General features: G+C 42.6%; 1 protein-coding gene across 1 annotated transcript in view; it reads left to right on the top strand.

Moving 5' to 3' along the window:
• jade2 (jade family PHD finger 2) overlaps positions 1 to 24,862 on the top strand; it is a 193,158-nt gene that overhangs the window by 18,038 nt on the left and 150,258 nt on the right. The window contains exons 2-3 of the mRNA XM_078286437.1: positions 11,108 to 11,171; positions 17,640 to 17,725. Coding sequence (XP_078142563.1) covers positions 11,108 to 11,171; positions 17,640 to 17,725 — 150 coding nt within the window. The remainder of the gene's footprint in view (positions 1 to 11,107; positions 11,172 to 17,639; positions 17,726 to 24,862) is intronic.

Raw genomic sequence — 24,862 nt, 5'->3', positions numbered from 1 at the left:
GGATTGTGCTCTCACTGCTAATGAACCGCGTCACAGTTCTCTCGGACTGTGATGCGGTGTGTGTTTCACTTGAACACGCCCTAAAATGGTGATAAACGATTACACATGATTGTTTGTGCAGCAGTAACAGCGGCTCTCACTCGCCCGTTTCCTCCGGCGTCCAAACTACAGCAGGTTTCCACTCAGCCGCTCCGCCTGGTTTAATAGCACAACGGGTTTGTTACGGGTCCTGTGAATCGGTAAAATAGCTGACACATAATTTCCTCTCCCACCTGCAGTGCAGACTAGTTAGGTGTCTCGCTGCTGCTGTTTTCTCAGGCCGGCTCTGTTGCACATTTAGAGAACAGTCCTGTATATTCACTCAGTCAGACACGGGGCTCTCGGCAGTGTCATAGTCAGCCAATTAATTAGCTCCCCAGGCGACTTGGCTCTCCCAGCATGCATTAGTCTCCCTTCTCGCTGTTTGTCTTATTGTAAATGTTTTGGTCTGACACTAAACTAGACACTGAAAGTGTGGCTTACACCGACTAGCCTTTAAATTAATGGTAGTGTCTTTTTGAGTGTAGCTCAAGTAAAGTAGACTGGACTGCACTAGAATAGAATAAACTGGACTCAATTCTAAACTGGATTCATCTGGACTAAACTGGACTAGACTGACACTGTGCTGCACAGAGATGAATGGGGTTCTTAGTCAAATCTTATGTGTATGTTTCATCATTTAGTCTATAAAATGTCAAAATAATAACATCATCACCATCAAAAGTTACCAGAGCTCAAAGTGATTCTTAAAATTGCTTAATTTGTCTGACTAGCAGCCAAAAAAAACCCAAAGTATTAACTTTATAATGATATGAAACAGAGAAAAGCAGCAACTCTTAGCATTTGTGAAGCTGTAACCAGCAAATGTTTGGTATTTTTACTTGATGAATGACTTGATGATCGATTAATGGACTAATCGTTTCAGCACTAAATATGGCTGGGCGATAATTCAATCAATATTATTGTTTATCGTATTTCAGTGGAATCATATTGTGGCTACTTTAATGAATCTAAAATATATATGATAGTTTTGATTTGTTTAACACTTTTTTGGTCACTGCAGATTTCCATTTGTGTTATTTCATAGTTTTGATGTATTATTCTGTTATTCTAAAATGTGGAAAATAGTAAAAATAAAGAAAAATATGGTGTGTCCAAACTTTTGACTGGTAGTGTATATCGATATAGAAAAAAATCCTTATGATTATTGTGATATTAATTTCAACCATATCGCCCAGCCCTAACTGGATGTGAGACAGTGAATGGCAGGTAGTGTGTGTGTGTGTGTGTGTGTGTGTGTGTGTGTGTGTGTGTGTGTGTTGAAGCCATGTGAAGCAGAGTGAGGGCTACTTTTCTATCAATCACAGTGATCAACTCCAGATCCTGCTGCTTCAGTCACCAGCCGCGCTTTCGACCATTTCCTCTGCGTGCGCGTGTGTGCGCGCGTGTGTGTGTGTATGTGTGTGTGTGTGTGTGTGTGTGTGTCTGTACTTTGCGGCGTCTGGCTGCCATTCATTTCTCAGTGGCTGATGTGAGCCATGCGTGAAAAGGAGGCCATAGCCCAGTCACATAGCTCTGTAATGTAACCCAGCTTGGCTACAGAGCCGTGGACGCCATGCCAACTATTATCGTGTGTGTGTGTGTGTGTGTGTGTGTGTGTGTAGATGTACTGTATGTATATGTATGCATGCTTGATGTTCTATTTTTATGTCCCGCCACCACAATACATGGTATGCGGGACATTATGTCGTCATGGTGGCGTCTGTCTGTCTGTCTGTCTGTCTGTCTGTCTGTCTGCCTGTCTGCCTGTCTGTCTGCCTGTCTGTCTGTCTGCCTGTCTGCCTGTCTGCCTGTCTGCCTGTCTGTCTGTCTGTCTGTCTGTCTGTCTGTCTGTCTGTCTGTCTGTCTGTCTGCCTGTCTGCCTGCCTGTCTGTCTGTCTGTCTGTCTGTCTGTCTGTCTGTCTGTCTGCCTGCCTGCCTGCCTGTCTGCCTGTCTGTCTGTCTGTCTGTCTGTCTGCCTGTCTGCCTGCCTGTCTGTCTGTCTGTCTGTCTGTCTGTCTGTCTGTCTGTCTGTCTGTCTGCCTGCCTGTCTGCCTGTCTGTCTGTCTGTCTGTCTGTCTGTCTGTCTGTCTGTCTGTCTGTCTGTCATTATTGTGAACACAACTCAAGAACAATACATGATCAAAACGTCATTCTTACACTACAGGTTCCCCCTGTAGAATTGATGATCTGATTGGATTTTGGAGCAACTTGCTGCATAAATTTGCATATTAATGAGGAAAAAACGATTTTCTTGAAACTACTAGCTTTAAGATATGGAATTCATATTAATACCGCCCATTTGTTATTCAAAGACAAGTATGTTGACATATACATATTTGGTAATTAATACATTAATTAGCTTAATGGTCTCATATATCATGGCGATTATGGCGGGACATTAGACAGCTCAAGCTCCTCTTTTTATGTATTTGTGTGTATATGTGTGTCTGTTTGCTTATATGTGTTTATATATCTGTGTGTGCATCTGTGTTGAATGTGTGTGTGCATGTTTGCTTGTCTGCGGACTGTACATACATGTCTGTCTGTGTGTACTGTATGTGCGTATATGCATTGGTATGTGTTTGTGTGTTTGCTTATGTGTGTATAGGTGTGTGTGTGTGTGTGTATAATGTGTGTGTGTGTGTGTGTGTGTGTGTGTGTGTGTGTGTGTGTGTGTAAGAATTTTTCTCTCTTACCATTATCTGGTCTCCCTGTCTGTCTGGTTTTCCTGTCTAACTCTCATCATTCTGTCTGCCTCCATCTTTTGGAATATCACTCTTTTTCCTCTGATTGATGATCTTTCTGTTCTCTCTCCCGTATTGATCTCTGAATCTCTGATTCCTCCTCCCTTCTCGCCGCTCCTTTCCTAACCTGACTTCTTCCTTCAGTTGGCCAAGAGGTCTATTTTTTATTTGTCAGAAATGTCCAGCCGAAACCGAAACCAAGTTATTTTACAAAATATTAGTCTAGTTCATTTAGTTTGACGGTGTTTAATTCCTTGTACAGCATGACTTTATTCAGTTTGACAGCTGGTTGCCTCCAGCTATTGTCCTGCTTCAATTCTGACAAACTGCAGGTTTATACAACGCAATTCGTTATGATACTATATTATACGATCCAGTATAAGATGATAATGCAACAAAATACAATAGTATACAATGGTAGGATGACACGAGACACTATGATATGATAATACAACACAATATTATATAATGATAGGATATGGTACGGTATGATAATGATACAATATAGTATGAATATGCATTGCAATACATTATAATACTATATATATTGCAGATACATTATGACTGATATTATGAAACAACACAATGCTATTCAGTGCAACAATACAATAACCAGCCATACAGTATGATACAATGACAGAACACAACACTAGACAATGATACAATACAATATGATACAATGTTACATTACAATACATTAGGATGTGATACAATTCACTATGATGTAATAATCCAACACAGTACATGACGGTATGATGCAGTATGATAAAGCAACACAATACAGTACTATACAAACCTACAATACAGTAGTACTAGTATGATAAAACAATACCATACGACCATACAATACAACACAATACAATACTTAAACAATACAGTATGATGGGATATTACAACACAATACGATCCTATATGATGATACAATAAAACCGTAACAAACCGCATCACTTCCTGTGTGGCAGAGGATTTTTCCCGGGAAAGACCTACCAGACACTTTTGTGTTACAGCAATCGGTGATAGAGAGTAGCACAACAGACATTTATTTATATGAAAATGTCACGGATTATTATTATATTAAGTCAAATTGAAAATTATTATAAAAATTATTATAAAATGATTATAAAAAGTTACTTAATGCGTTGGTATTCTGGCTCTTGATATGGGAACAGCATTCCTGCTCCATCTGTTAGAACCGTTTGGCAAGACAGCAGACAGACTGTCACTGACTCTCTCTCTCTCTCTCTCTCTGTATCTCCCTCCCTCTCTCTCTCTCTCTGTATCTCTCTCTATCTTTTTGTCTCTCTCTTGCTTTCGCGTTCAGGAAATATCTCAATGTAGACCTGGAGTCTGGTTCACTGGACTGATTGAGATGGAGTTGTACATCTGTGAGTCACTCTGTCTCTCTTTCTCTTTTCTTTCACTCACTCCATCTCTCCAGAGAGCAAGAAATATCTCAATCTAGACCTGGGCTGTGGTTCACTGGACTGATTGAGACGGGGGCTTGGTGTGTGTGTGTGTGTGACGGAGAGAGAGATACATAGAGAGAGGAAGAGGAAGGCATAGAGAGGGAGACTGAGGATGAGAGTGGGAGAGACTGAGAAAGAGAGAAAGTTGGATAGAAAGACAAAGAGAGAGAGAGAGAGAGGCACCGAGAGAAAGGGAGGGAAAAGCGGGATAACGGTAGAAAGGTGGAGAGAGAGAGAGTAGGCGAGTGAGAGATGGAGAGACTGAGTGAAAGAGAGAAAGATGCACTCGGAGACTTTTCTTGGCAGTTGCAGCGCTGTCAGTCTGACTCTTGCCTACAGTGATCCTGCTCAGATGAGAAGAGAGAGGGGGATGTTAAGGAGATACTGTGACATTTCCAATTACCGCCTGGTCTTTCACTTTAACAGCCCAGCGGTTCTCCCTTATACACATTCAGAAGCGATGGTGGGCTGCTGCCACCAGGACAGGAGACTGTCCTGTAGCCGGACGGTCACAGGTTCGATTCCTACAGCAGCCATGTCACCTGTCAAAGTGTCAATCGAGTGAGACACCAAACTCCAACCTGTTCATTCTGGACAAGAGCGTCCGCTAAACGCCTATAATGGAAATGTAACACGAGGCTAACTTTTTTTGTCCGCTGGCCAAAGTAGTTGGGAAACAACAAACTTCATCAGCCAAATCGAATTCCCATTAAAAGAGGACCTCTAAATCATTCTTATTTATTTGCTAAAGTGGCTGATAGAGTAGACAAACTTTGCGGCCGCAGCCAAAATTTACCAGTATTTGGCCGGTGGCTGGTGTTGGTTTCCCACCCTGGATGCCACAGCAAGGAAATTGCCAGCATTGCAAGAGAAAATGTGCAATACTGAGAAAATCATTATAATTCAGTCCAATTTTCCCTCTGAATAAGCATACAATTAAACAAGTGTACGGCCTAGTGCTTAGAAGTTGTGCTTTTACTATAATAAACAATCCAAAGACCAGTTTTAGTGCTAAAATACCAAAACTGGAACCAAAACAGGGACGGACATGGAACCCAAACCAAAATTACTCCCAACCGCTGCTGCAACGAAAAATTACAGGGAGAAACGCTGAAGGCTGTCTTCACACAGCGGGGAATACGTTTCTAGAGTTTCACACTTAACCAAGAAACGGCTGGTTAGCATTGTCAGCAATCTTAATGAAAACCAAATGTCAGCAGCTAGCCGCAAGCTAACTGACATGTCAGTATGACTGGGGTGTCAGTGTAAAAGCTTTTTTCCCCCCATCGTAAAGACAAATATCTGCTGGAGTGAAAGTGAAGCTTCATTCCAAACTGAGATATCCAGGATTTGTAAAGTGTTAAACCAACTCTTGTAAAATGATTGACAGAGTAAAGTTAAAACAAATGGTCGTACTCTTTTTGAAGGATAGCAGCTAACTTAAGACCTTGGACAAAATGGAGATATTGAATGATGCACTTAAGGTAAATTTTTCTTCAAATTGGTGTGGAAATTAACAGTGTAAATGCAAAATTTAAAAAAATGTTAGTTCACCTTTTAAAAAGTCTCTTGGATTTATCTTTTCATTCTATACCAAAGCATTTTCACCAGTGTTTTAATTATTGAGATATTGGAAGCAGGTGATACCGTAAATCCTCTAATATTGGCCTGGGCCTTTATTTACCTCAACTGCAGAGAGTACCAGGCCTTTATTGGAAGCAGGCTTATATTAGAGACAGGCCATTATTTCTAATTCCCTCTGTTTGATAAGTATATTTGCTCATATTTTAGTACGAAGCCTCCTTGTTTTCTGATCTGCTTCTGTTGGGGTACGTTAGGTAGACGTTTTTTTGTTACTGCAATGCATTACGATAATTACAGTAATCGACGACGGCATGCTCCAGAGACTTCCGCCGGCCGAGCCATCTTGTGGCACTTGTATGTTACTACAAACTACAATTACAAACAGGCACCAGGAGTTTACCGGTATCCACCGTTGTTTGCATGTAAGCTGAAGCTAACTGAAGCTAACTGAACCTGGGCGCCGATGTGTTCCCGGTGATCCGTCCGGGATTTCGGCCTGATCACCGACCAGGAGCGCGGTGGAGAGGCAGCGGCGGAGAGAGGAGACGGACACGGTCCAGCCATATACTAAGTTAGGTTTTGACCTAGCATTAGTCTTGTTTCCTTTGTTTTTTCCCCCGGCCTGTATTTGAGGCCGGCCTTTATTTGTTCGTGTCGACCATGGCCCCGACCATTATCGGAGACCCGGCTTTTAATTGACTACAGGCCACTATTAGAGGATTTACGGTATTAGCATTTGGTGGTATCGTTAGCAATGTTAGCACAAGTTGATGAGAATGAAAACTGCTTCTGAAAAGTCATGTTTAAGGTAAGACCTCATACAGTCATCTGTGTGATGGTTCGAAAAGTACATCAGTTTTCAATGAGATGGGTTTAGCCCTGTTAGCTAACACAGAACTAGCATAGCTAACAATTGCTAGCAGATCCTGCCCCCCTCTTATCTCAAAAACGTTTGATGTTATGTCTTTTTGGACGGGCTAAAAGGACTCTCGGCTCATGATAAACGAGAACTACTTTTTTATAAACCTGACCTATCCCTTTTAAAACAGTGCAGGAGCGGCTTATATCTTAACGGAGTAAATCAAAACCAGGACGTTGATGGATGGAGCTCTGCGCAGTTAAGCTAATCATGAAAAATAACACTCCACAGCTGGACCTACAGGTGCCTGCCAAAATGTAGCAGACACCTGAGTAAATATTTCTGGCTAAACGCTTTAAAATGTCTTTTTGTTATGCTCATTCGGTAGACCCGTCGGTTAAAATCACAAACGAGGGGCTCTGAAAACTGAAGTGCTGCTGCACTTCGCCGCCATAGTTTGGTTAACCCCCGCACCATATCCACCACAAATAATCCCTGTAGCTGTAAGGGCTTGAAACGACACCAGTGCAATTTATGTAAGGCTTATGTAAAGAATAGATCCTCAAATATTTTTACAGTTTTTCTTAGCGTTCACATTTTCCTCCAGGCGGTCAGAACCCCCCCCCCCCCAAAAAAAGAAAGAAAAAAGAAAAAGGGTTTTACTGGGCTGCTTTTAAAAAAAAACCAAAAAAACGTTGGTAGTCTAAGTGGGGCGTAAGTGGGTCGCCTGAGAGTTTAATAGGCGAGGGGAAACCCTGAGATGGATGTAGACGTGAAGTCAGACGGACACAGCTAGAGGAAGTCAATGACGGTGATACTTAACCAGCCTCCTGCTCCTCCTCGAAGGCTGGAAGACCAGAGAGAGAGAGAGAGAGAGAGAGAGATAGATGGAAAGAGGGGGAGAGACGGAGAAAGAAAGAAAGCGAGAGGGAATGAGCCAGAGGAAGTCAATGATGTACTTAACCCTACCATGTCGACTCCCTACATCCCCGTTATTGTAAGGAAAGACGAGAATGGGGGAGGGAGGAAGAGGAAAAAACGAGGGGGAGGATGGGAGCGAGGGGTGGAAGAAGAGAAGTGGAAGCGAGAGAAAAGGGAGAAAGAAGCGCTCTGTGTTTTTCTGTCAGCGTAAATGTTGGGAGTAGTGGAGTGTGTGCCGGGCAGGCGGGGAGGCCGGGCGGCAGGAAGAGCCCCATATAAGAGGGAATAGCCCCGTTTTACGGCCACATAAATCTCCGCGCCCCGCGCTGAAGGCCGTAACCTGCCTCCTCCTCCTCCTCCTCCTCCTCCTCCTCTCCCCGGCTCGCTGTGGCAGGGCGCTGAAACGGCTCTGAGACCGACCGACTCTCTGATAATCTGTCTTGTTCTTTCTGATTCTCTCTTTTCTGACGCTGTCTCTTTTTCTGACACTCTTCAAATGGCAGTTTTTGTTTATTTTCTCCTTCTTTTTATTTTTAGGTGCGTTTTGGTCCTTTTCGGGGGAAATTTTATCGCATCGCGAAAAAATACATTTAAATTGCATATTGGCAAATAAAAACCCAATTGGTACCACTAAGGTTTGTTTAATTTTAAATCGTAATATACCGTCGCATAAACATGTTAATAGTAATTTTCTACTGCTTCAGGCTGTATACTTGTTTGTTTTCTGATCAGAAGCCGCTCCATTTTTCTCACCCAGAATGCACTGGTCATAGATATCTTCCCAGGAATCAGCTACGGTGGCCCATGGAGGACAGTAGTCACATTTTAAGCATGAATATAAAAAAAAGCGTTCTCCTAATTATCATCGGGCAGTTTTTTGTACCCTCATTTTTCATTTCATGGGTATTTCATGAGCTTTCAAAGGCATTTTTGCCCCGAGCCTCTGTTAATTTCTGACCCTCCCATCTTCTCTTTTTCTCTCTCTCTCTTTCTTTCTCTCTATTGACCCACTCTCCGTATCTCTACCTAGAGGTCAGAGCGGTGGGATTCTGACTTGAAGGTTGCCGGTTTGAGCCATTGAGCAAGGCACTTAACCTCCTCCTTGCCAACAGTAGAAGTTGGCGGAGCGCTGCTGGAAAAGAGCCGAGAGATAAATAAATGTCTAAAGAAATACTCTTTCTCTCCCTCTCGCGCTGGATACTGCACTCTTTATGTATTTCACTGACCCTTTTTCTCTTATTCTACTTATTTCTGTCCTTTTTCTCTCTCTGACGCTCTTGACACACACTCTACCCTCTGTCTCTGACATTCACTTTCCTTTCTCTCTCTTTCTGACTCTTTCTTGGCCAACTCTTTCCCTCTGACATCTCTTTTTATCTATTTATTACTCTCCACCTCTCCTTCGCTCTCTCCCTCTCTGGGTGGAAAATTGAGTCAGACCTGCGTATCTATCTACCAAATTGACGTCCCTTAAGCCGTCCCTCCTTATCTCTGCTATCCCCCTCTCTGTCCAATCCCCCCCCCCCCCCCCCCCTCCTCTCCAGCTCTCAGACGAGATTCATACTTCATCGCAAAAATCCTGTGTCAGAAGAACAAAAGTAGAACAAAAGATGTGCCTTTCCACTGTTTCGTACTTGTGAAGGGAAGTGAATTCGCAATCGGTCTGCAAGACTTGTGCATTGATCACATCACATGTTTGTCAGGCTTGGAAAATGGGTGCAGTTTTGGGCGTGCGTTTGAATGGAAGGACTCACATAGATGGGAACTGTGGGTGTGGAGGAGCCAGTCAACAAAAACAATTGGTGTTGCATTTTCCGGGAGGAAGGCAAGCAAGTTGCCATGACAAAACACATGTCAAAGCACTCGAAAGAAGTGTATTTAAATGTTATTCTTTCACAGATACACCACTTCTTAATGTTGTATGATTTTCCTTTCATCCTGACCCCATGACCACGGTCACTGCTACATCATGGTGTTGCAGATGCTTTGTGTTGTTCCAATTTTGGTGATTTTTATCTTTTAACTTCAACTGAAGAATGCTTCTCTCTGCGTTTAGAAAATTCTACCACGCTTTTAAAACCAATTAGATTAACTCAAAAATGCTCGTTCATCAAGCTAAAAACAAGGCTGTTTTTCTTAGTCCCTGAAAAGTTGACAATTTGGAGATATACAAGGTTTTCACAGCAATATGTTGGATTTATGCCACAATGCGTTGATTTTACATACGTGAAATAAACCAAATATTTCCCCCTGCTTTTTGCTAGCTTGCTGTGATGGTTTCGTTATGAAAACATTTCCTCAGCGATTGAACGTTTATACCACTATCGATCAACGTAATCTTTAATCAGCTTTATCTTTATATGTCTGAGCCATGGTATCTTTGCCTAAAACTTTGCACATAGTTTGCAGCAAAATAAATGCTTCATGGATCAAGTGTCTATGTGACAAGTTAGTCACAGTGTTCATCTTAAAATAAGAAACACATGCGGCAACGAACGCACAATAAGGATAATTATACATAGAGATGAAGCCATTGTAGAAGTCCCAGTTTCACAGCATGCTCGCTCATTTACTGCTGCACTTGTGCTCCATTCCCTAGAGAAACAGTTTGGGAAATAAAATCAAGATTTGTGCTCTTTTGGTTGAAGTTGCGAAACAGTGATCTGGTAACTTGTTGGTTGAGAAATGCTAGAGTTTTGATTTACAATGTACTAACTGGTTCTGCTGTATTGTAATGAAGAACAAACTATCTGCAGCACTAAAGCGGGATAGATGTATGAAGTGGGACTTATACCAGGCTAAAATGGGATATCGGTATCGGAGATTTTACCCAAGACTAAAATCTGATACCGAAAGCCATGAGTAACATGTTAGAAATAAAAGCAAACTGTCTTGATTTTATGCATTTGTGGCACATAGAAGCCTGTATTTCTCAAACAGTGGGAAAAACAAGGATTTTATCTCAATAATTTTGTCCATTGACCCCAAACTAAAGAAGTAAGCCTGCACTGTTCAGTAAAAGTAATGGATCGGATCGGTACTCAGTATCGGCCGATACTTTCATACTTGTAATCGGTATCGGCATTGAAAAAGTGGCATCGGTGCATCCCTAACTTCTACAGTGAGTCCCACAGTACACAGTACTAATGCAGGATGAATGCATGAAGGAGAACTTCTGCTACGACTCCCACTGTATGCGAAGCAGCAGAACAACTGTGTCATTGTGAAGCGCTACAGCGAGTTTCGGAGCGCTAATGTGTAACGGTGATCAAGTCAGTTTATCCTGGCAGCCCGCCTGGTGGAAGCTCTGACAGATTGGTGCCATTAACGCATTATTTCATTAACGCGGCTGTTTTCATGGCGAACATCTTCTCATTCTGCCTTTCTCTCTCTCTCTTGCCCCCCCTTCCATCCCCCCTTCCCCTCTCCCCTCCCTCCTCCCTCCCCGACAGATGGAGAGCGAGAAGAAGAGGAGAAAATACTCCACGAGCAGCAACGACTCAGACACCACCGACAGTAAGTTGGACAGAGGGATGTAGGGATGGAGGGAGGGGGGAGGGTGTGTGTGTGTGTGTGTGTGTGTGTGTGTATGTATATGTGACTGAGGGAGTAGGAAATGTGGATGTCAGAAAAGTGAGTTCCTGTGCTCCTATAGTACAATTAGCTGCTTGGTTTCAGTCAACTCCCGGAGGAGATTTCTCATATTCACTCTCTGTATAGACTTTCTTCCTGTCTGCCTGTCCTCTCTCCTCTCCTCATTAAGACTTCTCCTTTTTAAACACAGCTACAATGGGGGGAAAAAAAATAAATAGCTAGGTATCCAAAGGGAAGAGCGATGGATGGATGCTAGACGGATGAGATGAAACTGTTAATGATCCCTGTGGGGAAGCTGGGTTGTTGCCAGAAGCAAATACTTATATGATACAGAAGGGGAAAAAAGTGGAATATAAACATAAAAATGGAATATAACCAAGAATATAGCAAATTGGGGTTACATAAACAAATGCAAGCGGCGATTTCAACACGTTAAGTAGAAGGTATGAATGTAAGGAATGGGAAAAAGCATTATTTTTTTAGGTATATTTATTGACTTTGACTACACTTTACACTTTACAGAACACACAAGTAAACATAAATCGGACAAAATAAAATAAGAATGAAACAAAATTGAAATGACGTGAATACCAAAACTTAACAAAACTCAGCTGGAAAAAGCATCATTAAGGTGTGTGAAATGACAGCAGTAGCACTTATTGGGGCAACGAAGAAGAATATTTATGATATGTAAATGGATGGATAGATGGATATATACAGCAGATGGATGATAGATGGATGGATGCATAGATAGATAGATTGATGGATAGATGGATAAAAACCGACAGACACACACCACCTGTCCTGACACAGACAGACAGACAGACACAAAGCCTAGAGGCAGTCAGACAGGCAGTTAGACAGACAGACAGACACAAAGCCTAGAGGCAGTCAGACAGTCAGACAGGCAGTTAGACAGACAGACAGACAGTCAGACAGGCAGTTAGACAGACAGACAGGCAGGCAGTCAGACAGGCAGTTAGACAGACAGACAGACAGTCAGACAGGCAGTTAGACAGACAGACAGACAGACAGTCAGACAGGCAGTTAGACAGACAGGCAGGCAGACAGTCAGACAGGCAGTTAGACAGACAGGCAGGCAGTCAGACAGGCAGTTAGACAGACAGACAGACAGACAGTCAGACAGGCAGTTAGACAGACAGGCAGACAGGCAGGCACGGACCAGATGTTCCCACCTACATGATGCGGGTCTCTCCATGGCTAACTCATCACCGGCACTGCCAGCTTCTGCCAACTCCTACCGGAGTGGCATCTGATAATAAACACTCTTAGAGCAGCGGCACAGTGTTACACAAGCGTACTTGGCTGTCACGGCTGATCACCGACTTCAAAACATGAAGATATAGTCATTTAGGACAGCTAGCAATTTTGTCAGTCAGTCTTAATAGCTCTTGGCAATCCAGAATGACTAATTCTTGGCATTTTGCGGTGTGCATTCAGCAACGACAAGCAAGCATGTTTGTTTCAACATTCCCAACATAGACAGAAATTTAGATGCACTAACAAGCTAAAAATACACTGTCTGCTGGGTGCAAGAGTGGACCCAACTTTTGGTTTTTCCTCATTGAAAGCCTCTGTGCACTGATACTGATACTGGTATTGGATATTGTGTTGAAACCAGGCTAAAATAGGGTTTCAGCATCTGAGAATAATATCCTAAAATGATCCTCAAGTCTGACACCAAGAGCCTCGTGTAACACATGAGAAAAACTACAGAAGGATGTTCTCTCTCAGATCTCTCATGGAGAAACGTGGATTATATATCTCAATTATTTTTGTCCAGTGACCCCAAACTAATTGGTGTTATTCTACTGTTGCTTACTCTTCCTCTGCAGTCAGAAGTCTCTCTGGATAAGAGCGTCAGCTAGATGTCTAAAGTGTAAAATATTCAGCGACTATTAAAAGTATGCACAGTATAATTGTTTATTCATACAATTCGGTTTCTGAACTGCTGAGCGGGCTGTTTTAAGGGCTGTTGAGACCAGCAGTATGAATAGGAGTTCATAGAAATGTATAGAAACTTGCTGTGTAATGTTGGGAACTAGGGATCAATCGAAGTGTAGGTTCAGAGTAGTGGAGGCGACTTTAGCTGTATCTGGTGTCGAGAGCGGGTGTCAGTGGGGTGCGTTGGGTGGAGTTGGGGTTCTAGGAGCCCAGAAGTCACTGTTAAAGTGATGTTGAACTTTGGCAGTACTTTGGGTTGTGTAGCTTTCTGGACATGACCCCAAAATCAGCGATTCTCTGTTCTCTGTTGCTCCGGTAGAGACGATTGGAGAATTGTGTTTTTTTTTTCTGCTGCCATTGTGAGGAGGAACAGGTCTGAAAATCACACTTCTAGCACATAAACGAACGCAAACAAAGCAGATTCTGACAACATATAAAAAATCATTCTGTTGAATTGTTTTTAGGTGACCGACTGACGACCCAAGGTAGTACCAAAGTTCAACATCACTGTAAGTCTTCTGGAGGTGTCATGGACCTAATGCAATGAACTTGCACTTGATCACCCCAGTGACAAACCCGCACTCACACACTCAACCCTGTAACATTTAGCTGAGGTGGCAGGTGAACGGTGCTGCCTGTCTGATGCTCCTGTAGATTTATGACGGCAGAGCCTGGTGTCCTCTGTAGTCGCCTTTTGTGGGTTAGCACATCATTCTTTTGACATCTGAATCAGGCTTCTGTATGGATGTTTGCCCTGGATTATGGCGTAAAGGACTGTAACGTCACATAATATAATCCTTGTCTAGAGAAACAAGTTCTAAGCGACAGTTGCTAAGTTGCTAAGCGACACATCAGTACCAATATGAGTAGTGATTTTCAGTTAACGCATTAATATTTAAATCAAACCTGCACTAGGAAAGATGTTAATGTAAAAATACACCTGTTTTATCAGTTTAAATCACAGATTGGGGCTGCAACAGAGAAGAGGGTCCCATCCCCCCTAATTGAGAACTAATTGAGAACTAATTGAGAACTCAAAGATTATATTTTGGTATCGGGCGCGGTAACTGGTGGGAAATCTTGTTTGTGCTCAGGAAGTGACAAATTTAAACTTAGTGAGCGCTTTGTCCAGAGAAAGCCGGACTCACCAACGAAGTGTAAAGCTGCTGCCAGAAGATTTTCTTCACCGTCTCCACCTGCCACTAGGAGGAGGAAATTTAGGTCCGCAGATTGTGCCATTTACTGATGTCACATTACATGATTTCTGGGTAATGAAGTACTTCAAACTTTCAAAAATTCAAACTATAAAAAGTCAAATGATCTGGCGCTGGCACTTGGGGCCGCCAAAGTGTGAAGTTGCCTAGTGCAGCTTTAACTGTTTAGCGGCCTCAGGTCAGCATTTATCAGGTGTTTTACAATGGGTTTATCGGCTGTTTTTCAAACTTAACTCAGCCAATCACAACTGTCCGTTTTTATAATTAGCCGTTCGCCGTCAGCAGCCGACTCCGGCGTCCCCCTGGCAGCGCAGCTTGAGCTCCGGCTGCATCTGTTGGCTGGAGGTTATCAGGTTTCTAATTGAAGGATACCCATGATAATTTTGGCTTCCATGCGCTGAGCGGGGCTTTTAATTAACACACAGCCACGATGGTAACCTCCGACTGCGGTGCGGCCCGTTCGGTTAGCCGGCCCCCGTCATGGGGCAGTGCAGCTGTCTCATGTGGTGCGTGTGTGTGTGTATGACGTACACACACACACACACACACACATGCACCACATGCAGACACAGTCACGCAGATGCATGCACACACACTCACAAAAATGTCGATGAGCACACATACAGTCGCACGCAGGTGGGTGTATACATACTGTACATTCATGCACTCTTCAACATGTGTATACACACACAGTCTTGTAGACAGACTCACACTCACACAAACACACAGACACACACACACACACACACACACACACACATACAGTACAAAAAAAAGTGTATTAGGTTAGAAAAAAGTATATTAGAATGTATATAGCGCATACAGTCATATGAAAGATGACACACACACACACACACACACACACACACACACACACACACACACACACACACACACACACATTGTTTTTTTTATTTGAAACCAGCTCCTAAGTGGCACATATTTCTGACAGCTTTATGCCTGCAGCATCTCAGTGTGTTCCAATGGATGTGTTAGTTCTTGGACAGATTAGTGTCCCTGCAGCCGGGGCTGCTTTTAAAGGGGGAGGTGGGGGGGTTGCACTCACACACACACACACACACACACACACACACACACTCACACACACACACACACACCCTCTCTCACTACAGTCTGTTAGGTGGTACACTTTGACACTACAATTCAGAACAGCTGAGTGGAGGATTAATTTGAAATCTTTTGATTAAACCCACTCATGGCTGTCAATTCACACCAGATTTCTTCTCCTGCTGTGGCAGTTGAAGTGTGTGTGTGTGTGTGTGTGTGTGTGTGTGTGTGTGTGTGTGTGTGTATACAGAATGTGTGACACTGAGAGAGTGACTCTTAATGTGAGCGCAGTGCGGGAGTGTGTGTATTTGTGTGTATGAATGTCATTATGAGTGTGCATGTGTGTGTGAGTGTATATATGTGGGTGTGTTTGCAGCTCTATATTTGTGTGTGTGTGAGAGAGAGAGAGAGAGAGAGAGAGAGAGAGAGAGAGAGAGAGAGAGAGAGTCAGTAATTCAGAAGAAAAGCCTGACAGTAGTTCTGCCCCTGGCACTGTTAGTTGTTCAGATGTCACAAGTAAAATTAGCGCTGTGGCAGTACTGCTGTGGTGGCATGAGAAATATGTTGAGTGGGAGGCAGCACACACACACACACAGTCACAGTGTGTTACATTACACCATATTGGCGTATTTGTGTTTTCCATTATGCCAGTGTGATGTAATTTAATTGCCAATGTGATGCAATGTTTAATGACAGCTCCATCCAGGGCGCACAGATGAAAATTAGCTTTTAGCTATATCTGTTGCAGTGGTTTTGTGATGAAAAATAGACAAATAGCATAAATTAAATTACATTTACACACACACACACTCTCTCTCTCCTCACATTTACATAGACTCGCTTCTGAGACACACACACACAAAAACACACACAGGGCCGCTGATTGAAGCGGTGGGTGGGATATTGGCTGCAGTGTCTGGTTAATTGCCATTAAGTTGTGTATTAATGAGGTTGTAAAGGACCACAGTGGACTAACTGCTTAACAAGATGCTATTTATACTGTCATTACTTATTAAACCTCTTAATAGATCATCATCAGTCCGCTTCAATTAAAGGCCCAACTCACACTGGAAGCTCAGCCACTGGCATCAGAAAAGTCAAGGGGAAGGTTTCTGTTTGGCTGCCTTCCTTCAGTCGCTCAGCAGCGTTTGATTCGCCTCCATCGGTGGAAATTACAAAGGTCTTAAACAGCAGCTCAGCTCATTTAAGAACTTCGCATTTTAGACTTATGAGCGACTTCATGCGCTGTATTAAACTGTTGATTCCCTGCCTGGTTTTATCAGCTGATGTTTGTCAGCATGGTATACAGTATGTTGTGGTGATATATGTTTTGTGTTTTATGTGCTTTCACTGTGTTTACAGTGGTTTTATTGTGTTTTTTTTATTTTGTGTTTTTATTAGGAACCTTTTCAGCAAAACAGATTTCCCTTATGGGACAATAAAGTTTCTTTGAAGTGAATAGAGTGCCTGAACAAATCTGAGCAGGTGTACATGAAGTCAAACCTACAGAGTGACTGGTTCTTCATTTTCCCCATATATATATATATATATATATCAGTTAGTATTGCACTGAGTACTATTAATGTGTTACACCAGACTTCACAGTGGCAGTACTCAATTTTCGAATGTTTTACGTCATATTTACTTTGATCCGGTTGCATTAAAATTCACACTCGCGAATGTGCATCCTTGACAAAAGCTCACACAGGTTAAGTTTGCTTCACATTTTACCAGAGAATCATGCTCCCAATGATTTAAGATCATTTGATCTGTTTGTGCAACTGTTTAGAGAGCTTGTGAGAGTAAAGGACATTGTGCATCGGTAAAATATGTCCTACCAGAAACACGTTTTGAGGCTTCTACTCCTGCTCTTCAAAAGAACTTTCAGTGGCTATGTGATTAAAAAAAAAATCCAAAACAAAGTTAGTATAATTATCGAATTTTAAGCAGCTTTAAGTGTGATTTCTTATCATTTTAGGTAAATTTTTACATTTGTTTTGGTATTGATTTACAGTTGAAACCATGAAACCATGGGCTGCCATGTTGAAATCAAAATATTGGTGTTGCAGAGACTAGTATCAATGAATGCTTTGTCACGTTGATCCTGATCGTCTTTGTCGTCGTTCGTCCATTCTCCCTGCAGGTCAGGTGACGTCGTGGTCCAGGTCGTCCAAGAACACGGGCACCAGCAGCACATGGGTCCGACACCCGCACAAGAAACCATCAGAGGTAAGTTACTGTGGCAGCTTGGTAGAAGATAAATATACAAAAAAATGTGTTTCTGTGTAATTGTCTGTCTGTTAGGTCATTTTAAGCTTGCTGTGTCGTTCACCTCTGCTCCTATCTGTAAAGGATTTAAGTCGTTTATCCTTTCACCGTGTTGCCATAAATGGTCAGACGGCAGCATGTTGTCTGGTTGGTGGGGTTGCCGAACACTGGCGTGATCTGCATCTCTTTTGGTCCTTATTCTTGAGGCGTATTAGAAAGAGAGTCTAGATCCCAGACCTATCCTAAGTCATTAAACCGGGTTTTGTATGGTTTCTGTAGAAGAAGATGGGTTGTGTGCAGAGCGGAGTGCTTCCAACCTGCTGGTCCTGCCGGCGGGTCCATCATTACAAACGCATGTTTCGTGTCCAAGCTTTGTTCAAACACACAGAACTTTATTGCATATTCTAGTCAAGATCCCAAGGTTTCCAAAGACACCAAATGTGTCAGGCTGAATTACAGGGAAATGTGTTTAAAATGATGTACAATACATCTAGATTTTTTCCATTTGATGTAGTGGAAGCGCCATAAAACAATGGCGCCTTTGGCTTGAATATTTCACTCAATATAAGCGTGCTATAGATTCAATGAAGCGTTGGAATGAGCAGATACAGAATATGTATGTGACACTGTTGTACAGTATGGAAAAAATGTTTTTTCTAACTTTGAAGCTACTTCAGGGGAAATTTAAGCGGAAAGTTAGGGTGCAAGAGGGGTTAAGAGACCACAACATCCCTTTAGGGGAAAAACAAAACCGCTGGATCCTGCTCTTACACAAGGAGAAGACAAATGGAAGTTATTCAAAGCCAAAATAAGAGGAATGGGTATAAAGTATTTGATCCGTTGCGGGGTGAGTGCCATGCTCTACCCGCTGAGCTGCACAGATTTTAGTTTGATTCTTTGAGGTTTTTATGAATGAAAGCCCTGATCCAACCGCTGTAGCTGTATATCAATTCTTAACAAGAACAAACTCTAGCATCAAATGCAAGTATAGCCATTTGTCACCACAGCTAAATCAACCTAGCGCATGGATGGCACAGATAGGTTGGCTAAAATACCAGGTTGGAACACCCATATGGTCATGATGGATGATCCTATGGGCTCTCAAATGACCAGCCTGAGGAAGAAAATGGCATAATCCAGTTGGAAAATGGTGTAGCGTACCAGTTGTGGCGGTGCGGTGTGGCGGTGGAAGCTGCCTGCCAATCACACAAGCCTCCCACTCAGTCAGTGAAGTGGCTTCAAATCTCTTTTTTTCGGAGAACTCTTCCAACTTGCTGTTGGAAGAGTTTCGTTCCAAAATAAGATATTTGCCGTTTGGAAAAAGTGACACCTACTCTTGAAATGATCGGTGGCACGAAATTAGCAATGGTAATTTTTTAAAGACCGCAGGTAACTTAAGCAAAAAATGATGACACTAAATCCTCCATATTCAAGAGATATTCAACGATAAACTTAAGGCAAGGATGTGTTCCTTTTTACAAAATGAAAAAGTACCATTTTGGAATTGACTTCCTCTGCTGAGCTCGTTCTTCCTCTCTAGCCGTACCGAAAGTGTCAAAAACTGTCAGAAACTATAAAAATGTTCAAGAGCGCAAGCGTTTTTTTACAATTTTTTTGTGAGGAAGAGGGAAATGAATAAAGCCAGATGAGCATGCATGCCCCCGAACCCGCCTGAAGTACAAGTCATCAGCGGAGCATCTGTCATGCCTGAGCATCTGAAGCTTCCTCCCCCTCAGCTCCATCCAGTTAACCACAGGCTGTTGGAAGGTCCTGTCAGCAGTCAGTCAGTCAGTAATTACCGGCTCTCTCCGCTGTGACCCGGGCCTCTCTCTCTCTCTCTCTCTCTCTCTCTCTCTCTCTCTCTCCGCTGAAGAGCCACGGGCCACGTTCCCTTTCATACCATCGCCTCCTCGCCTCGCTCCGGGGTTCGCCGCTCTTTCCGTAGAGGATGATGTTTTGTAGCTTTCAGTGGCGTTCGGCAGAGAGAGCGACGGGAAAGACGGGAGAGAGAGAGAGAGAGAGAGAGAGGAAAAAGGGCGGATGGCACATGACAAAAGGTTTTCCGTGCTCGAGTTTGAACTCTCGATGTTGCAAGTGCATCCGAATTGGCGTTTTTTTTATTATTTGTTGAGTACAAAAAGCGTACTGGCGTTTGTCTTGGTGCCGCCGGAGACGTATCGACAGACTACAGCTTACAGGGTTTTGCAGTAATACCGTCCCACCTGGCACAGGGACAACAGGACCTCGCATTCAGTGCAGAGAGACGTATCATTTCATTCCAAAATTAGATTCCACCATTTGTAAAACGTGATGAAATGACTGATGGGGTGAAAGTACAACAACTCACTGTTTAGTAGAATTGAAGTTATTAGCTATCTTCAGCCATTTACTTAGAAAATTGTATCTTTTTTATTTATTTGTTTTTGCTTTAAATGAAGTACAATTAATATAAGGTAAGGTTTATTTTAAGAGTTTTAGAATGAAACTCTTTGCATGTGCATTCACCATCTAGCTCAGTGGTTCTCAACGTGGGGTCCGGGGACCACCATGGAGTCCTTGATGAGGTTCCAGGGGGTCCCCAGCACTAAAACCCACCATTATTTAATTTGCACAAAGTTAACACAATTAGAGAATGTAGAAGAAATGTAGACTATTTTGAGCATAGTTTCACACACTGTTATCTCTCTGCCTACAAAATCATATCTAACAATAATAATATTTGGGTCAAATGGGGGTCTGTGGCCCTAATGTGGACTACATTAGGGATCCTCGATGTGAAAAAGGTTTAGAATCACTGATCTAGGTGAATCTAATGAGCAATGACAGCTTTTATTCCATAATTGCTGCAGGGTTTCTCTTGGAATGAAACCCTGAATAGAAACATTCACTGTCTGTACATCCAATATTGTTCATCCAATATTATAGCAGCATTGGCACAGTGCTTTTGCAGCTGAAGAGGGAACTGTAATAAGTAAGTGAGTGTAATTTTTTAAGTGACTATAGAGTGTTTACGCTTAGTCCGCTGAGCTGGGAAGCTCCATGCTCAACTCTTTGACTACATGCATAGTTAGAGCTTATAATCCATTAACAGGACAATTAGGTTGCTGCTCTTATTCCAGAAGGGAAACGCTTATTTGGGCAGCAGGTTAGTCCTTCATCTGGAGGATCAGGGTTAAATCTCCTGTGAGAACAACTGGCCTCATGTCAGCACCTCAACCACAGGTGACAGCGGCAATAACAAGTTTTTGTATGTTTTATATGTCAAAGTTCATGACTGTGTTTGGATTTAATATCAAAAATTATACCCATGAACGCGATTGAATGACATATTTCTGTTCCAGCGATACTTCCGTTGTGGAGCAGGAGATAAACTTGGAGCTCATGTTTCTCAGTTTCACTTTTTTTTTACAAAGTTCACCGCTCCTCGGCTTTGTAGGGCGGAGTGTCGCTCCCTTCGCTCCCTTTGCTCACCTGCCAAGTGCCTGGATCCAAACTACAGCTTAGAAACCACGTTCACACTGTTTTTTTTTAACCCGCCAGCTCTTTTTTTACACTAAAGATAATGGGGAGCGGCTGTGAGGCAGACAGAAAGCGATCACCCGGCGTTCTTTTTTTTAGGCAGAGCGGAGGAGCGCACATGACACGGACCGTTTTTTTTTTTGTGAGCCGACGGGAAGATTTCGCTGTTCTATGTCGACAACCACAATGAAAATGGAGAAAAAAGCAGGAGAAAAGTTGGTAGTTGTTAAACTTAAAGAGTTAGGCGGCGTTCACATGGGGCATTCGGCATTCGTCAAATTCACGGACAAGTTTGCAGTGAAACCACCGAGGTTGCGTTTTTGTGGGCGGGGCTCCAAATCCTTTCAAGCAGTCTGTACAAATCTCATTGGCTGATGAAGTCCGTTAGCGGGTGACGTTTCCCTGCGCTCCGTCAGAAGTTCAACTAGTTTAAACTTTTTTGACGGACTGAGTTAGGATATTTTCACGCACTGCGCTCAATCAATCCATGTCATTCTTCAATGCATTGGACTCATTGAAATACATGGGATATTGTCTGGTATGTGAACAGGGCCTTGGTATGAATAATAACATTTGTTTTGTTTCCTTGTGTTTTATTCTGTTGTGTACTGCATTGCATCAGTTTGATTTGTGGCTGATTGTTGATTAGTTAGATGTAAGTCGGCTCGTTCTCTGTAAAGTCCTTTGAGACGGGCTGTGATGAACGGCTGTATAAATAAACTTGATATTGGTTCCGTTGTTGGAGTTTCTGGTAAGTGTTGGAAAATTAGACATAATGGTCGTTATGGAAACGAAGTGTCTGATCTTTTACTTCCCCCGACCGCGAGGGGAAGTGAGCAGCGGCGGCGCACACACAGCGGACAAACCTACGGATAGCCACTCGCCCTCGGCCCGGGGAAGTGTGGCGGACGGTAAACGCTCTGGACTTGTAATGACAGCGTGGCTCTCTTTCCATAACGAGCCGTCTCTATTTGAGCCCTCGTGAGCCTTCCACTCCGGCTTCGCTTTTTTTTTTTTACTTCAGAAGTGGTTTCAGAGGGCTTTACTTGGCGGAAGGAGGACACAGTCAAATGCTTCCTTTTTTCGTACGGCTGTTTTTATCTCGATTTAGACGAAGACGGAGGATTTCGCAAATGTTTGTAGACAAACGGGAACACTTTGTTACGTACACTCATAAGACCGCACATAGTTGGTCCTGTGGTTAATGGTTAGGGGCGGCGTTTGAGAGCGAGGGAGAGACGAGAAAGACAAAAAAAAAGAGAGTGTGTGTTTGTGCTCGCGTGCAGCTCGCATAGATAGATAGACAAATTTACTTTTTTTAAAAACATGCATGGTAATAACTGTCAGTGTTGAGCCAGCAGTCGGAGCGAGGACGGCGTCTTAAGCGGCTCGTGGCCTCGTCTCCTCTGACAAAAGCAAAGCTCCTCTGCTTCACAGAAATCCCCCTGTTCTCCCCGGGGGATTGTGTGACACTTGTCAAAACACCGCAACAGCATGGTCACAGGACACACACACACACACACACACACACACGGGGGAGGGTGCGTGTCACACTCTACATACAGACACATACGTAAACACACACATTCACACGCACACACTTTGCACTCTGGGGATTTCTTTCAGGCTTGCGGTATTGAAATTTTGCACCACGCACGCCGACGGGGGAATGTTTGTATTCAAATTCCTTGTGTTTCATTTGAATCTTCCTATTTCTGGGTGCTGAGTCTGTTCAGGTCTTGGTGCAGAACTGCTTCTCAGAAAAAGGATGTGGAGAAACAGGGGAACTTTGTTTTTTGACGTCGGAAAATCAGCCTCGATGTCAGTTAATCTGTATGGAAAAGCCACAGGTTAAAGCAGGTAGTGCTGAAGCGATTAGGTGATTAAGCGATTAGTAGATTAAGCGATTAGTCGATCGGCAGAACATTAATCGATTATAATTTTGATAATCGATTAATCATTTTAGTCATTTATCAAGTCAAAATACCAAACATTTGCTGGTTACAGCTTCACAAATGCTAAGATCTGCTGCTTTTCTCCATTTCATATCATTATTAAAAAAATACTTTGGTTTTTTTTGGCTGCTAGTCCGACTAAGAAATTTTAAGAATCACTTTGGGCTCTGGTAGCTTAAATTGATGGCATTTGTCATTGTTTTTGACATTTTATAGACTAAATGATTAATTGAAAAAATAATTGCTAGTTTAATCGATAATGAAAGTTATCATTAGTTGCAGCACTAATAGCAGGTGTTGATGCTAGCAATGTTTCTGCTGTATTACATATAATTCTTTGGATAGTGAAAGGAAATCTGTAGAATAAGTAAGAATACAAATGTGAATCTTTTGAAGATTGATTTACTCTAAGTTTATGAGTTTATTTATTTGTATAGCACTCATCAAAAGCAGAGTTACAAAGTGCTTCACATAAACCTGAAAAGGAAAATAACAAAAAATAAAACCAGCAGACAGAATAAAACACATGGTAGAACTCTAATCTTCTGAGATATATCAAAAGCTAAACACTAATTTGTAGCATTATTCAAGGTATGACTGCCACATACAGTAGTTTGTTTTTTTAACCTTTCTTTATCCAGAATAGGTGTGCTGAGCATGCAGGTTCTATTTCAGCGATGACCTACTTCACAGTCATAAAGTTGCATACATTCACAGTTGGGAAGTGGAGCAGGTGGGGGTTAAGTGCCTCTCTCCGCTGTGGCAGTTGTTGAGGGAAACAAAAGCCGTGCGCATTCACTTTTTTCACTGTTTTCTGGATCCGCACCGGTGACGTTTGGGGTCACAACACCTGCTTCTCTGTAACCTTTAAGCTGCCATCTTCCTCAGTCACTGTTAATAATAATGATAACAATAATAATGCATTTTATTTGTACTGCACTTTTCATTTACAGTTAATCTCAGTGTTTCAGAGTTAAAAACAAAATGTAAAACAAAAACGAAGAAAATAATCAACAATTCAAAACAAAAGCCTTCCTGAATAAAAAGGTTTTTAGGCCTGCCTCGAAAGAGTTTTCGTGTTTTTGTTTTGTTTGAAATGACTCCACAATAGCGTCAAGGATGAACAATATTTTTGTAAGCGAGCAGCTAGTAGCCGAGGTCTACGGGCTTTGGCTAAACGTTACAGGAACACACTGTACAATGTGGTTATCCTCAGCCCAGGAGAGGCTGACAAACAAGCGGCACTAGGAGCGCAAGCCACTCCCAGTGCACCATGGGAGGAAGGAAGTGGCAGGGAGGGGGGCGGGCGGAGGTTGGGTGGAGGAGGGGGGGGGGGCAGACTGAGATGAGGGCTGGGCAGGTGTGAAACATCTCTCTCTCTCTCTCTCTCTCGGAGACGACAATATTCTAGAGATGTGGTACCTGCACCGCCTACCTAGTGTCATTCCAAGACCTGAAAGATCTGAGCAAACCCTTAAGATTATGAATTTACATAGACTTACAATGGAGACACAGCTGTTAGACACATTTACCACAGGTGCAACGTTGGCGTAACGTCTTTCGTTTATCTGCAATGTACATGTATTATGTTAAACGTTCAGCGTTTGTGTTTAATGTCGCTGCT

The sequence above is a fragment of the Centroberyx gerrardi genome, chromosome 11 (assembly GCF_048128805.1).
Source record: "Centroberyx gerrardi isolate f3 chromosome 11, fCenGer3.hap1.cur.20231027, whole genome shotgun sequence".
In the NCBI taxonomy this organism is placed as follows: Eukaryota; Metazoa; Chordata; class Actinopteri; order Beryciformes; family Berycidae; genus Centroberyx; species Centroberyx gerrardi.
The sequence above is the reverse complement of the archived record's forward strand: the minus strand, read 5'-3'. Positions and strand labels throughout refer to the sequence as shown.